The sequence below is a fragment of the Panthera pardus genome, unplaced genomic scaffold, assembly GCF_024362965.1.
Source record: "Panthera pardus isolate Hobbes unplaced genomic scaffold, ASM2436296v1 HiC_scaffold_8, whole genome shotgun sequence".
Classification (NCBI taxonomy): domain Eukaryota; kingdom Metazoa; phylum Chordata; class Mammalia; order Carnivora; family Felidae; genus Panthera; species Panthera pardus.
Genome location: NW_026527013.1, coordinates 4,706,912 through 4,720,361, shown reverse-complemented (window position 1 = coordinate 4,720,361; position 13,450 = coordinate 4,706,912). Strand labels below are relative to the sequence as shown.

Genomic DNA, 13,450 nt, shown 5'->3' with positions numbered 1-13,450 from the left:
TCTCCAGCCTGGCTCCCTCTGGTGGTCCTAAAGGGAATGGCTGATGCAGAAAGACCAAAGGAAAGTTGAGCAAAGTTGAGTTGAGCGAAGAGGAAGCATTTCAGGCAAATTGTGAGTCTTTGGCTGCCACAGACAGAGGGAGGCCTGGGTATGATGTCAGGGGTCAGAGGTGCCCTGGCCTGGCAGGACAGTGCTGGGGGTCCGGCCTCCGAGTCCACCACCCATGCCCACCCATCCCTGGGAGGGCTAGGAGACAGGATGCCTGGGTCTCTCACAGTGGGTGGGGGCGGGAGCCTCCCTCCTGGGACGTCACCCGTCACCCGTTAAACTTCCTCTCCCGGCCACACAGGAAGCTGAGCCGGCTCAGGGCCCAGCCCTACGCAAGCACAGGCCCCCCAGGACCCCTAGGGCAAGGGCCCCACCGGCGGCCCCGCAGGGACCATGGGATCCAGAGCTGAGTAAGAGCTACACCCTCCCCCACTCTCTGGACCAAGATTCCCAGAGCAGGCCCCGGCTGGGGCCAAGGGGAGCCGGGCTGGGGCAGGCCCGGGAGGGGTTGTGAGCCACAGGGGCAGGTGGCTGGGACTGGGGCATGTCTCTCAGACCCTCTTCCCTCTCTTTCTTTCTCCTTCCGGCTCCGGGTGACTAAGTTTGCAACTCTGAGCAGGCACCTCTTGGTGTATCAGAGTGAAGAGGAACATGGCTTCCGGGGGTCAGCAGGGAGCGGGGGTTGGGGGTGGGGGAAGACTGTGTGGGGTCCATGTGCCTGGGTGCTCGTGTGGGACCATGCCAGCATGAGAGTGAAGTGCTGGGGGGTTCCCGTGTCGGGGGCTCTGTGTGCCTATAGTCAGTCCCCATCCCTGTGCTGTCTCCCTTCTTGTCTCCCTGTCCCTGTCCCTGAGCCCAGGACCCAGCATCCTCTGTGAGGTGGGGGGTGGGGGGGCAAGCGAAGGCAGTAAAGAGTGCGGGGCCCCCAGGGGCACAAGGGCATGCTGCCCTCCTTCCTCGGATGACAAATTTGGGGTCAGCCCTCGGGCCACCATGAAGCCTCCCAGCCAGAGACGCATGGGCAGGGTCTCTTGGTCTCCAGACCACAGAGATGCTCACGCATTTACCCAGCCACACTCACAGCCACGCAAGAAGTTGTGGATGCTATTTGTCCCCACGCTGGCTTGGTCACACACACTCATCGACCGGACACCGACACTGGTCAGTCTCATCCTTCCAGGAAAACACAGGAGAGAATCACAAACACACACACCCCTGCATGTTCACCCAAGTCATGGGCACACACACCCGTGTGCTCACCCAAGTCACACAGCACATAAACACAAGTCAGAGGCTCACACACATCATGTCCACACATGCACACAAGTCACACTCGGTGCTTCACACTTCTCAGTCACGCACACACAATCAATACTATTGTTCGCACAGCATCACACCACCTACTCGCTGTCACAAACCATTGAGGTCACACACACAGGTACAGAGTGCAGACACAACCACAGACACAGAAGGAAGCCCCTGGACCCACTAAAGCCCATTCCTGCCCCACAGAGGGGGTCCACCTGCCGTGTTTGATTGGTTCTTCGAAGCAGCCCGCCCTGCCTCCCTGCAAGAAGGTGAGTTGGGGGCATCGGGTGGGGGTGGGGACATGGAGGGCAGGTCTGGAGGCCTGAACTTAGAAGCCCGCTCTCCCACAGATCCCCCCATCCTGCGGCAGTTTCCCCCAGACTTCAGGGACCAGGTACGCTGGCTGGTTCTTGGCTCCCCTGGGCCCAGGGCCAGTCCCCCCAGCGGAAGAGATTGTCTTGGCCAGGGGTGGGGCCTAACCCGAATGGCCAAGCAGTGTGCCCTCTCTCCATCCCCAGGAAGCTATGCAGATGGTGCCTAAATTCTGCTTCCCTTTTGATGTGGAAAGGTATGGAAGGAAGCTTACTTGCAGGAACCCAAGGACTCAGACTTCTCAGGGACCCCCAGGATTCAAACACCCAGGGACCCAGGGACTCAGGGACCCTGACAACTAAGGATCTATACACCCAGAGCCCCAGACTGGTGGACACAGCAGTAGGAGTGTTGTTGGTGCTGGGGTGGGGGGCGTGGTTCAGGGACCTGGGACCCTTGGGTCTCTGAGAGCCCTTCCCACCTCCAGGGAGCCCCCCAGCCCAGCTGTACAACATTTCACCTTTGCCCTCACCGACCTGAGCGGAACCCGCAGATTTGGTTTCTGCCACTTACGGGCTGGTGCCCACAGTTGCCTGTGCATCCTCAGGTGTGAGATTTGGGGCTCTGGGGGGGGGGGGGCGGGTGGGAAGGGCCTTGGCCTGAGGGCACTTCGTGGAACGTACGCGCCCTCTCCACAGCCATCTGCCTTGGTTTGAGGTGTTTTACAAGCTACTGAACACAGTGGGTGACCTCCTGGCCCAGGACCAAGTGAGACCAGCCTCCCTCTTCTTCCCGTGGGAGTCCCAGCCTCTACCCTCCCAAGCCCTCCACCAGGCTCAGAATTCCCAGGCCTGACCTGAGCCCCTCAGCTCCTCCCAGACCACCTAGCCCCAGTCAATCCTCAACCCACCCACCCCCCCCCCCCCCCAGCTCAGACACTCCACCCCCACCCAGGTCTCTGAGGTCGAGGAACTTCTTCTAAATCTGCTGCAGCAGCCCCTGCCTGGGACCCAGGCCTCCGTGGAGCTGGTGAGTAGCCCCCAATCCCTGGGCGTCCGAGCTTAGGTGGGTGGGGAGGCTGTACCCCAGCCCCGAGGACCACGCAGCTACACCTCTCTCCCAGGGCAGCGGAGTGACAATCTCCAGTGCACAAAGCATCCTGCCCCCTGCCCCTGGGAACAGCAGGCCGGTGAGCAGAACTGGGGACCCCGTTGGGTTGGGCCCCCAGGCAAGGCCAACCCCTGACTGATCGGTGTCCCCGCTCATCCCCCCCCCCCCACCAGCTCTCCTGCTTCGTAGCCCCCGACTCTGGCCGCCTGCCATCCATTCCTGAGAACGTGAGTGGACACCTGGGAGGGAGTTCTGGGGGCGGGGAGAGGTCCCGAAACCCGGAGGGGGCTGTCACATCTTGTGGTCCCTCGCGACCAGCGCTTCTCTCTGATCCTCAGAGGAACCTAACGGAGCTGGTGGTGGCGGTGACAGACGAGAACATCGTGGGGCTGTTCGCCGCGCTCCTGGCGGAGAGAAGGGTCCTTCTCACCGCCAGCAAGCTGAGCACTGTGAGGCGGGGCCAGCTGGGCCGGGGGTGGGGCTTCGCCCCTGGGGCCGTGACCACGGGACGGATTCCCAGTCTAATTCCTCTGGGCGAGACCTGAGGCGAAGGCCTGGCTCTGCCCCTCTGAGCCTCAGGATGGAGTGGAATCCTTGCTCCTCCCTTAGCGGGGGGAATAGGCGTGGGCTGAGCTGTAGCGCCCCCTCTTTGGTCCAGACCCCACCCACTATGGGCCAGAACAAGGCTGGCTCCGCCCCTCTGGAGGGTGCCGTCGGGGAGGTGGGGGGGGGCTCTAAATTGTAGTTGGGTCTCTAGGAGGAGGACCCGGGTGGGGGAAGGGGGGCGGTGAGGAACGCCGGCTCCTCCCCTAGGGGCGGAACTAAGGAAGCTGAATTCTAGCCCCGCCTCTTTGTGGGTGGAGTTAGTGGGCTGTTCTACCACTGCGGAGAGAGCTCCCCGAGGGTTGTATATTAGCCCCGCCCCCTAGAGGGAGCGCCTGAGACCCGCTGAGTCCTGGCTCCACCGGCTCCAAGCCCTGTAATTTGCCGAATTCTTGGCCGTCACAGGATTCCTAAAGGGATTTGAGTTTTCACCTCTCACGCAGTAGGGGGTGGGCAAGGGGCGAGGAGGGGGAGAGAGGGACAGGAGACTGGGGACGTGGGGCATGGAGCCGGGAGAGCCACCGTCCCGAAGAGGTTCCTTGAAGCTGGGGGTCCAGGCCCTGACTCCACGGCCCCCCACCTGTCCCCAGCTGACTTCGTGCGTCCACAGCGTCCTGCGCCCTCCTGTACCCCATGCACTGGGAGCACGTGCTGATCCCCACGCTGCCGCCGCATCTGCTGGACTACTGCTGGTGAGGGGCGGGGGCCGGGCTTGGGGAAGAGGCCTGGGGTCCTGGGGACCCCTGGGCGGCGTCTGCATGACCCTGTCCCCTCGGTCGTCTGCAGTGCGCCCATGCCCTACCTCATCGGAGTGCACTCCAGTCTCGCCGAGGTGAGTGAGAGGGGACCTGGACCGCAGCGGCCTGCGGGATTCCCCTCTTTTGGACCCCCAAATAACTGCCCCCGCCAGAGATCCTCAGGCCCTGAGCGGCCGTCCCCACCCTCACTCCCCAATGCAGAGAGTGCGAGAGAAAGCCCTGGAGGAAGTCGTGATGATGAACGTGGACTCCAATACCTTAGAGACGCCCTTCGACGACGTGCAAGCGTTGCCCCCAGACGTGGTCAGTGTTACCCCCTTCTCTGCTCCCCCCCCCCCCCCGCGTGGTGGAGGGGAGGCCCCACACCCGCCGGCTCACAGCTGTCCCCTTGTCCTCCAGGTGTCCCTGCTGAGGCTGCGGCTAAGGAAGGTTGCCCTGGCGCCCGGGGAAGGGGTGTCCCGTCTCTTTCTCAAAGCCCAGGCCCTGCTCTTCGGGGGATACCGCGATGCGCTCGTCTGCAGCCCGGTGAGCAGCGGGTAGGCCGAGGGAGAGGCCTCGTGGGTCCTGAAGGAATAATAATAATAATAATAATAATAATAATAAATGCCTAGCCTTTATGGAGCACTTACTCTGTGCCTCTGTTTGCCCATCTGTAAAATGGGATCCCACTAGCACCCACACAAAAGGGTCAGGTGAGTCAGTGAATGGGCATATGCAAAATGTTTGGGTAGTGCCTAGCACATCGTGAGCACTCAATAAATGCTAGGTTTTTCTGTTACTATGATCTCACTTAATGCTCACAACAGTGTGATAAGCTAGATACCATTATGGTCCCATTTTACTTATGAGGAAACCAAGGCTTGGAGAAGTCCCATAGCAGGTGAGTGTTGAAGCCAGGACTTCAGGATCTGCTGACTCTCAAACTTCCCCACCCCCGTTTTCACAACTATTCTAAAAACTGGGGGGGGGGGGGGGGGGGGTGTGCCTATCGTGTGAGCATCTGACATTCCTGTTGGCTCTGCCTTTACAACACATCCCAAATCTGCCCATTTCTCCCCTCCTCTGTCTCCACCCTGCTCTGGCCCCCATGATTGCTCGCCTGGATTAGGACTTTCATCTCCCTCGAGTTCTCTCTCAAGGGGCTCCCACCCTCGCCCCCTACTGTCTGTCCTCCCCCATGGTGAGCACCTGAGTCAGGTCCCGCCCTCCTCCTCCTCAAAGGCTCCCACCTCCCTGCGGCCCATGAGACCCTGCGCAAGATCAGGCACACAGTAGGCGCTCAACCTTGCTACATAGATATGTAAGCCAATAAGGGAGACAGTTGGGGTCCAGGAGAGCCACGGGAAGATCAGGTCACGGGTCTTTTTTTTTTTCTAGGGTCAGCCTGTGACCTTCAGTGAAGAGGCCTTCTTGGCCCAGAAGCCGGGGGCGCCCCTGCAGGCCTTCCATCGGAGGGCTGTGCACCTGCAGCTGTTCAAACAGGTGCGCCAGAACCCTGAGGGCGGGGCTGGGGCCGGGGGCGGGGCTAAGTAGGGGCTGGGGAGGACAACCCTGGGTCCCTGGGAGCGAGCCGGACCCCGAGGGGCGGATGCCTGGGTTCCATGGGCGAGACTAGAGTCGGTCCAGCGGGGGGTCCCGCCCTCAGGGTCCCCGGGTGGGGAAGGCATGACTGAACTGTGTCGCTAAAGATGGGAGCCCCTGACTCCTGGGCTCCCGAGGGATGAGATCTACTCCCAGGTTCCTGGGGAGATTGGGGTGGGACTAAATTCCTGGGTCCCTGAGGATGGAGCATCCAGGGTCAGGGGTGGGTGGGTGTACTTGCGGGACTCTGAAGGAGGCGTGTCCTGAGTGCTCCCTCCCCTTGCCGGAGAGGAGGTGGGCGGGGACTCCTGGGTTATCGGGACGTGGAGGAGAAGCGGAGCCGGATTTCTGGGGTTCTTGGGAGGCGGGCTGGAGTCCAGGGTCCATCAGTGTAGGGATGGGTTCTCGGGTCCCTGAAGGTGGGGTCAACTTGGAGGGAGGCCTGTCGAGAGTGTCAGAGTCCCACTTCCGGATCCCTATGAGGGGCGGGGTCTGGTCCCTGACTGGTCCTGACTTGGTGCGGGGTGGGGGGAGGTTTCCTGGCTTCCTGAGGCGCCTCCAGACTCCTGGGTCCCGGAGGCGAGTCCCTTGGAGGGGCCAGGGATGGCTTCCACATATGCAGGGCCAGCAGAATCCTGGGTCCTCCAATTCAAAAGTGGCGGAGGCAGCCCTTTTCTGACCCTTCCCCCACCCCCAGTTCATCGAAGGCCGACTGGAGAAGCTGAACACAGGAGAGGGCTTCTCAGATCTCTTTGAGCAGGAGATCACCTGCAGTGGGGCCTCCTCAGGTGAGCCCTGTGTCTAGCCCGGAGCCCCGCCCCACCAGCACCCCCGCCTGAGCCCGCCAGCCAGCCGTGACCACCCCTCTCCTCACTGCAGGCGCTCTTTACTCCTACCAGCTCTGGGCAGACAACCTAAAGGTAGAACACCGCACTCTTAGTGTTTATTATGGGATTAACTTAGCCCTGTAACAGTCCCCAGGGAGGGTCACCGTTATGCTCATTTATAGACAGAAGAAATGGAGACTCAGCTAGGGAGAGGGGCTCGTCCAGCCTCACACAGCTGGGGTGACGAGGTGGAGTCTGGGGTAACCCCAGAGGCCCAAGTCTCTCTCCCTTGCCATTCTGTCTCCCCAGAAAGGTGGCGGTGCTCTCCTGCATTCGGTCAAGGCCAAGACTCAACCAGCTGTCAAAAACATGTACCGCTCGGTGAGGCTACACGACACAGGCCACCGCCCGGGGGTCACGAAGACCAGGGGACAAGGCACATGTCAACCCCTCGTGGGGACAGGACATTTTAACCTCACATGTAAAGTGCAAACATGTTTTTTTTATCAGAAGCAAGCCGGCAGTTAAATAAGTCTTCGTGTTTTTATTTTCCAGTTACCTACTCATTTCTGCCAGGATCATTTCTTCCCCATTTAAAACTGACAACCAAGATTCATTGGCGAACATCTTTTGTCCTCAGACGCTACGGTCCCAGCCTCTGCCCTTGTGTTTCTTTTTCTCCCGAGCCCCGAAGTTCCCTGTGGCCAGCCTCTGCCGCAGCAAATTGTCCCTTGGGTCTTATCTGTTGCTTGTCTTTTGAATGCTGTTCTGTGTTTGCCACTCTCCGTTTCGTTCAGTGGTTATGTCCTCTGGGAATTCTTTTCTACTAGGCAAGGGGTGAGTCTGTGTTGACTTCTCAGGTGGTCCGTGTAGCACAAACGTGAACAGATGGCAGGACAGTGATCCTAGGGGACGGAGAGCCGAGCTCTTGACTGCCCAGGTTCAAAGCACTGCGGAGTCTAATTCTCTTTGTGGCTCCTCCGTAGGCCAAGAGCGGCTTGAAGGGTGTGCAGAGCCTTCTGATGTACAAGGTAAGGCCGGTGGCCAACGGCCGGGGCAGTGGAGAAGGGCTCACCCACCCGGCTCACCCACCCTCTTCCTAGGATGGGGACTCTCGCCGGCAAAGGGGGGGCTCCCTGAGAGCCCCGTCCCTCACCAGCCGCTCAGATCGCCTGCAACAGCGCCTGCCTATCACCCAGCACTTTGGAAAGGTAAGTGCGTCTCCCCCAGCACCCTGCGACACCAACGCCACCTTGTCCTTCTCCCATTCTTCTCTGTCTACACCCAGACTTCTTGCTCGCATGCTCACCTACCCCAGTGTTCGGGGCCCACTTACCACACACCCTCCTCTAGAAACCTGTAGTTCCTGAGGCCCCACCCTCCAAATCTGTCCTTGGCAGAACCGGCCCCTTCGCCCCAGCAGGAGACGGCGACTAGAAGAGAGACCTTCTGAGTCCCTGGAGGAAGGGTGAGACTCAAAGGCAGGGGGAGGGGGCAGGGAGGCCAGGTCCCTAAACTCCAGAACCTCCAGAGCAGTCCCATTAGGACTAGGGGTCTTGGGCAGACATCTGGGGCTGCCCATCCTTACCCAGGACACCTGCTCTGAGCCCTGAGGAGGCCCAGGACCCATGGGCAGAGGAAGCTCTGGACAGCAGCTTCCTGGGGTCTGGAGAAGAACTAGATTTGCTGGCCGAGATTCTGGACAGTCTGAGCCTGGGAGCCAGCAGGACAGGTAGCCTGCGGCCCAGCCAGAGCTTGGACTGCTGTCACAGAGAGGACACAGACAGCTGCTTCAGCTTGGTGAGAGCCCCAGCCCCCGTCCAACCCCCCTGCCCAAAGTCCATCAGACTTGTCAGCCTTCTCCAGCATCTGAAGGCCAGCAACTTGCCCGTTTCCCTACCCCCACCCAGCCTGACATAGCAGAAAGACCAAGATGGCAACCAGAAGATGAGAAACTTCCAGAGCCCCAGCCCCTGTCCCTGCCTGCTGACGTGCCATCTCAGCAAACCCTCCAGTCTTCAGATGCCGCGACCTCCTCAAAGGACCCTATTTCCCAGCCAGCCTTGGAGGCCAGCCAAGAAACCATCCTCCCGTCGCTGTCTCCACCAGCTTCTGCAGACCCCAGCAGCCGAGGGGACCCCGAGTCCAGTCTTCTCATCCTACATCTCTCCCCTCCCCGCAAGGCAGCTGAAGACCCCAGAGCCCAGGAGAGCCCCTGCTCTCAGCTGTCCACAGCACCCACCCAGTCCAGCCCTCCAGAAAGCCCCCAACTTCTGGTCCCCACAAAGCCCAACTTGGATATTACCTGGACATCCCAACCCCTTGAGCCCCTTGATTCTTCCTCAGATCCTGGTTCCCCAGAGAACCCCAGGCCCCAGCCATCTGAGGTCATGCTGGCAGAACATGCTCATTTCCAGTGCCCCAAGGGGCCAGGAGCCCTCAGACCCCCTGCTGCACCTGACAGTGACTGGCAGGAGTCCCAGGGTAGGAGCCGGCCCAGAGTCGCTGAGCTTAAAAAGTGTTTTGAAGGTTAAGAATCAGGGTCCCAGAGGAGACCCTGGTCCTTCAATAAAGCCACATGAGCCCAAAGCTGGTTTTCCTGGTGAGTTTATCTGGGGGCCCTCTCTGTGCTCAGAAACGTACCCCATCCGCCACCTTCCTCCTCCTCCTCCAGCTGGCTCCCAGGTGCAGCAGGAAGCCCCTCCCTTCCAGGAAGCCCCCCCTGGATTCTTGCACCCTTACAATTCGTCTCTCAACAGCCTATGAGTCCTGAGTTTGTCCTCTCCATCTAGACTGACTCCTGTCCCACCGGCTTAAAAAAAAAAAAAAAAAGGTTTTATTATATCTCACTATGGGATTTATGTATATATGTATATATATATATATATATAAAATGTAAGCAGCACCACCCTCCCTTCCCCTCAGGGGCAGAGTCTTTGAAGCACCTTCCTCCCTTCTATTCTTAAGCACTAGGTAGGTTTGACTGCCCAGAGAGGGCTCTGCCTTCCCCCAAGGTCACACAGCGAGAGAGAGAGAGAGAGAGAGAGAGAGAGAGATGGAAAAGGGACCTAGATGGGCAGGCAGCCCCGCACTGTCTCCTTGGAGTCCTGGGGAGCCCGGGCCTCGGCTGCGTGGGAGAACTGGAAGGAAAGGAGAGGGGATTTGTTGGGCCTGTGTGGCAGCGGGCCAGACAGCCGAGCGAAGATGGTGAAGCAAGCGGGGAGGCGGGCCCCAGCCCAGGCACCCCCCAGTTGCAGGCAGTCAAGCAAAGGGGGCATGCTTCACCGAGCCCACCAGGCAGGTGCCCCGTGGCCCCCCAAGTCCTCCTGAACCATCAGAGGCTGTTTTCTCGGTGGCGGCTGCTGTGTGTGAGCGAGCGCCAGGCAGTCCTGGACAGCGGTGGAGGCGGCAACGGGGCCCCGGCATTCAGATGAGCCGCTCCTCGGGCGGCAGCTTGAGGTTGGGGGGCGGCGGCACGCGGGCACCCACCTGCTCCTCGCTGCTGGGCCGGTAGGTGCCCTGTGTCTGCCGCTTCTCCCGAAGTTTTCGAACCAGCAGCACCAGCCCCACAGCCAGGAGCGAGGCAGCCAGGAGGGAGAAGACCACAATGATGGCGGTGATGGCCTCCTGAGACTGCAGGAGGGGGGACAGGTGTGCTCACCTGAGCCAGGGGACCCTGTGCACCCTCACCTGAGAAACATCCAGGGCTCCCAAAGCCCCCCCGCCTCCTCCCCAAGCCCCCCCCCCTCCTCCCCAAGCCTGTCACTTCTGGTGGTGTGGTTCCTCCACCCAGGATTCCCGTGTCCCATCTGTCCCATCTGGGGCTCCCAGGCTCCCACCTGCCATGTTTGGGATCCCCCCCCTCCCAAGCACCCGCCACCTCTGGGTCCCTCCACCTGCTACATGTGGGACTCCTGAATAACACCCCGCTGCCCTCCTCCCACATGTAACTCACCAGCGCCCCATGGGAGCCGGAGCCCGGGTCAGAGGGTGTGATGGTGCTGTTGTCATTTACGGGGGGGTCCAGCGCTGCGGGGAGGGACAAATTATTCCTCATCTATCCTTCCCATCTTAGCACAACTGCACCTCCCTCGGGCATCCCTCGGCTAGAACTCTGCTGAGTCTTCATTCTGGTAGAGACTGTGGGTGCCCTGCCTGCAAGGGCCCGCCGGGTTGATGTTGCCCCGAACCCAGCAGAGCCCCGCAGCGAGTAAGCAGCCTACAGCAGTTGGCAGTTTGTGCTGAGTTGGGGTCTGCTATAATGGATGGTGTCTGGAGCCTGACCCTGCCCCCCACCCCCCCACCCCCCCCACCTCTCCGGCCCTCCCTCGGCCCTTAAGGATCTGGGTGGATCTGCGTTTCCCTGGAGTGTCTGACTCACACCTCCCCCCAGGCTCTCGAAACTGAAATAGAAGGACTGAATGGCTGAGTCCACACCTCTGGCCAGCCTGGTGAACCCGGGATCAGAGCTCCAGGCAGGTCTCCTCCTGGCTCCCAGTCTGCCCAACACACCTCAACCATACTGAGACTCAGGTATTGAGGCTCCTGTCCCCCAGATCACAATCCCCCCTTCCTCAGGAACTCAGGAATTCTACACCGACGGCGACAGCCCAAGGAAACCCCTGGCACTGATCGCCTCTCAAGGTATCCCATGCCCGCTCCCCAGTTCCTGACCTCTCCGGGTCCCAGGTAACCCGCGCTTCTAAGCCCCGCCCCGTGCGCGCCCCGGGCCGGTACCTACTTTGCCCCCAGGCCCGGCCCCAGCGGGCGGGCAGCAGCTGCAGGCCGAGCGCCAGAAGCAGCCCCAGGCCGGGGCTCGCCATGGGCCGGGCGACGGGCTGGTGGCACCGGGAACCGGGCTTCTCCTGCGCGCTGCTTCTACCGCATCTCGGGGCCGGGGGTACCTGCGACCCGGCACCTGGGGCGGGAGAAAGAGAAAGGCCGGGGGTGGGGTGGGGGAGGGGGCTGGGCTCGGGCGCAGGCCCGGGGAGGGGTGACCCGCCCAGGGCACCCCGGAGTCCTGCCCCGCCCCCGCCGCCAGAGGTCAGAGATTAAAGATTAACTCGAAGCGGCGCGTTCCCGGGCTGGGGAAAGGGAAGAGGAAAGTGGGGGGAAGGGGCGGCAGGCCAAGGCGAGCGTCCTACCTCCCTACCTGGCCCAGGCGTCTTCGACCTTGCTCCGGTGCCCGGTCCGAGTACCTGGCTCGAACCCTCGGTGCGTCGGTCGGTAGCTCGGTCGGACTCCTCCAGCTCCTCCCGTTCACGTGACCCGGAAAGTTTAGTCACTCACCTGGGAGAGGAGCGCACTTCCGGCTCGTGCACCTGAGCCCAGATGGGAGGGCGGAGCCAAACGGGGGTGGGGCCGCGCCAGGGACGCACCTGTAACGGGAACCCAATTCTACAACAGCAAGGAGTAAGTAGGGGCGGAAGCGAGCTAGGGTAAGAGGGACCTCCCACCTGTGTTGCGGGCACACCTGTGGGAGACGTCTGCGTTGAGCCACATCTCTGGAGTGTAGACGAACGGAAGCATACCTGTGTGGGAAACGGCTGTGTAGAACACGCCTGCGTTATAACACCCGACCGCGGCCGTCTGGGTTAGGGTACGTTTGTTTTGGAAACGCATCTGCATGGCTCCCCTATGAAATGAACAACGCTTGTATGAAAAATTCCTGCGTAGAAATGTATCGGAAAGAGCTGCACGAGACACGTCCGCGTTTAAGTACACCTTATAGGACCCAGTGACACGGAAACGTGCCCATATGGGTGTATACTTGACTGCAACATGCCTTTGGGGGGGGGCGGGTGGAGGGGAGCTGTATGATGCATTCTTGAGTGGATTTCTGTTGAGAAACATACCTGTGAAATGGAGGGTATAGGCTGTATGGGGAGTATCTGCATAGAATTGAGAAGTGAGAAAAAAACCTGAGAACATCTGCATGAGACAAGTCATATTAAAGCAGATGGCGGGGCGCGCGGGGCGGGGGGGGGCGCGGCGGGACAAAGGCTTCTGTGTATTGAGGCCCACCTGCTAGAGATGTTTCCGTGAGAAAACACCTGTTGGGGGCATTTCTGTGGGAAAACATCTGTATTCCCCATGTTGAAGGGCACCTGCAAGGACCACCTAGGAAGAAAATATCTGTGAGGGGACCTTCAAGAAGAGGCTCCTTTGTCTGGGACGCACCTATTTGAGCACTGGCTGGGCAGGACTAAATGGGTCCTCATGGCTGTATTTTTGGATAAAGGACGATGATGATAAGACCACCACCTCCTGGGAACTCTAGGGTGAAGAGTAGCGGCTAAGGGGAAATTAATCACTTTTAGAGTATAGAGCGATGGCTAAGAATTCCAGGTCTAGTTAAATCCCTGCTTTGCCCTGTAGTGGGCATGTGGACTGGGGAGAGCAGTTTAACCTCTGTTTCCTCATCTGTGAAGTGGGAAAGTCAGTCCCACCAACCTACCTTACAGAGTTTTGGCGAGGACGACGCGAGAGGTGAGTAAAAAGGCCTTGGGTTGTGCAACGCCGTGAGTCAATGTTAGCTATTATTATTTTTCGCCAATGTGTTTCTGGCCGCCCCTCCCCCTAATGGTGACTCGAGAAACTGCGCCCAAAAGTAGTGGGAGGGACTTTCGGCAGGTGCAGCGAGCGCGACAGGCGGATGCCGCGCCTCCAGCGTTCGGCTTCCCGGTCTCCATCGGCACTCGAGCCTGGGATACTGAGAGGCCCAGGTTGGTCTGGAGAGAGCAGTCAGCCAAGCGACCGGATTCTGCCGCGGCCCCTTTAAGACGGCCAGGCCAGCCAGAAGTCGCGGGGGCCCAAGACAGCACCAGTTCAGCGCGGAAGCCCCGCCCAGGTGGGGCGGGCGGGCGCAGCTCCAGCAGTTCTGGCCAATAGGAAACCGACTCT

General features: G+C 60.4%; 2 protein-coding genes across 4 annotated transcripts; one reads left to right on the top strand and one right to left on the bottom strand.

Annotated features, from left to right (window-relative positions):
- Positions 1 to 92: 92 nt before the first annotated feature.
- On the top strand, positions 93 to 9,136 carry DENND1C (DENN domain containing 1C). The gene is given in 25 exon segments (XM_053897667.1): positions 93 to 111; positions 350 to 458; positions 1,561 to 1,625; positions 1,707 to 1,750; positions 1,875 to 1,924; positions 2,156 to 2,275; positions 2,367 to 2,436; positions 2,623 to 2,697; positions 2,792 to 2,857; positions 2,952 to 3,005; positions 3,117 to 3,227; positions 3,972 to 3,989; positions 3,991 to 4,073; positions 4,168 to 4,213; positions 4,341 to 4,442; positions 4,539 to 4,664; positions 5,517 to 5,621; positions 6,418 to 6,508; positions 6,600 to 6,640; positions 6,857 to 6,928; positions 7,534 to 7,578; positions 7,651 to 7,758; positions 7,948 to 8,015; positions 8,140 to 8,347; positions 8,458 to 9,136. Coding segments are annotated over 24 exon segments (2,409 nt in total). The 5' UTR covers positions 93 to 111; positions 350 to 441; the 3' UTR covers positions 9,082 to 9,136.
- CRB3 (crumbs cell polarity complex component 3) lies at positions 6,636 to 13,358 on the bottom strand. Of its 3 annotated transcripts, XM_053897674.1 has the most exons (7): positions 13,005 to 13,358; positions 12,079 to 12,182; positions 11,700 to 11,836; positions 11,289 to 11,465; positions 10,503 to 10,576; positions 10,037 to 10,180; positions 6,636 to 9,687 (listed from the first exon to the last, which is right to left on the bottom strand). In XM_053897674.1, the coding sequence occupies exons 4-7, from the start codon at positions 11,368 to 11,370 to the stop codon at positions 9,616 to 9,618; spliced, it is 372 nt and encodes a 123-aa protein (XP_053753649.1). In that variant the 5' UTR covers positions 11,371 to 11,465; positions 11,700 to 11,836; positions 12,079 to 12,182; positions 13,005 to 13,358; the 3' UTR covers positions 6,636 to 9,615. The 3 variants fall into 3 exon arrangements, 2 of the variants coding, with proteins under 2 accessions (XP_053753649.1, XP_053753648.1); XR_008420427.1 differs by lacking the exon at positions 13,005 to 13,358 and having other exon boundaries at positions 9,880 to 10,180; positions 11,700 to 12,310; XM_053897673.1 differs by lacking the exon at positions 13,005 to 13,358 and having other exon boundaries at positions 11,692 to 12,314.
- Between the last annotated feature and the right edge of the window lie 92 nt (positions 13,359 to 13,450).

Bases quoted from the DNA above. Each gene is read 5' to 3' on its own strand.
- CRB3 (XM_053897674.1), bottom strand. From the start codon at position 11,370: ATGGCGAGCCCCGGCCTGGGGCTGCTTCTGGCGCTCGGCCTGCAGCTG. The intron at 10,577-11,288 runs GTAGGTACCGGC...CCCTCCCCGCAG, and splicing joins GGGCCGGGCCTGGGGGCAAA to CGCTGGACCCCCCCGTAAAT. The intron at 10,181-10,502 runs GTGAGTTACATG...CCCCTCCTGCAG, and splicing joins CCGGCTCCCATGGGGCGCTG to TCTCAGGAGGCCATCACCGC.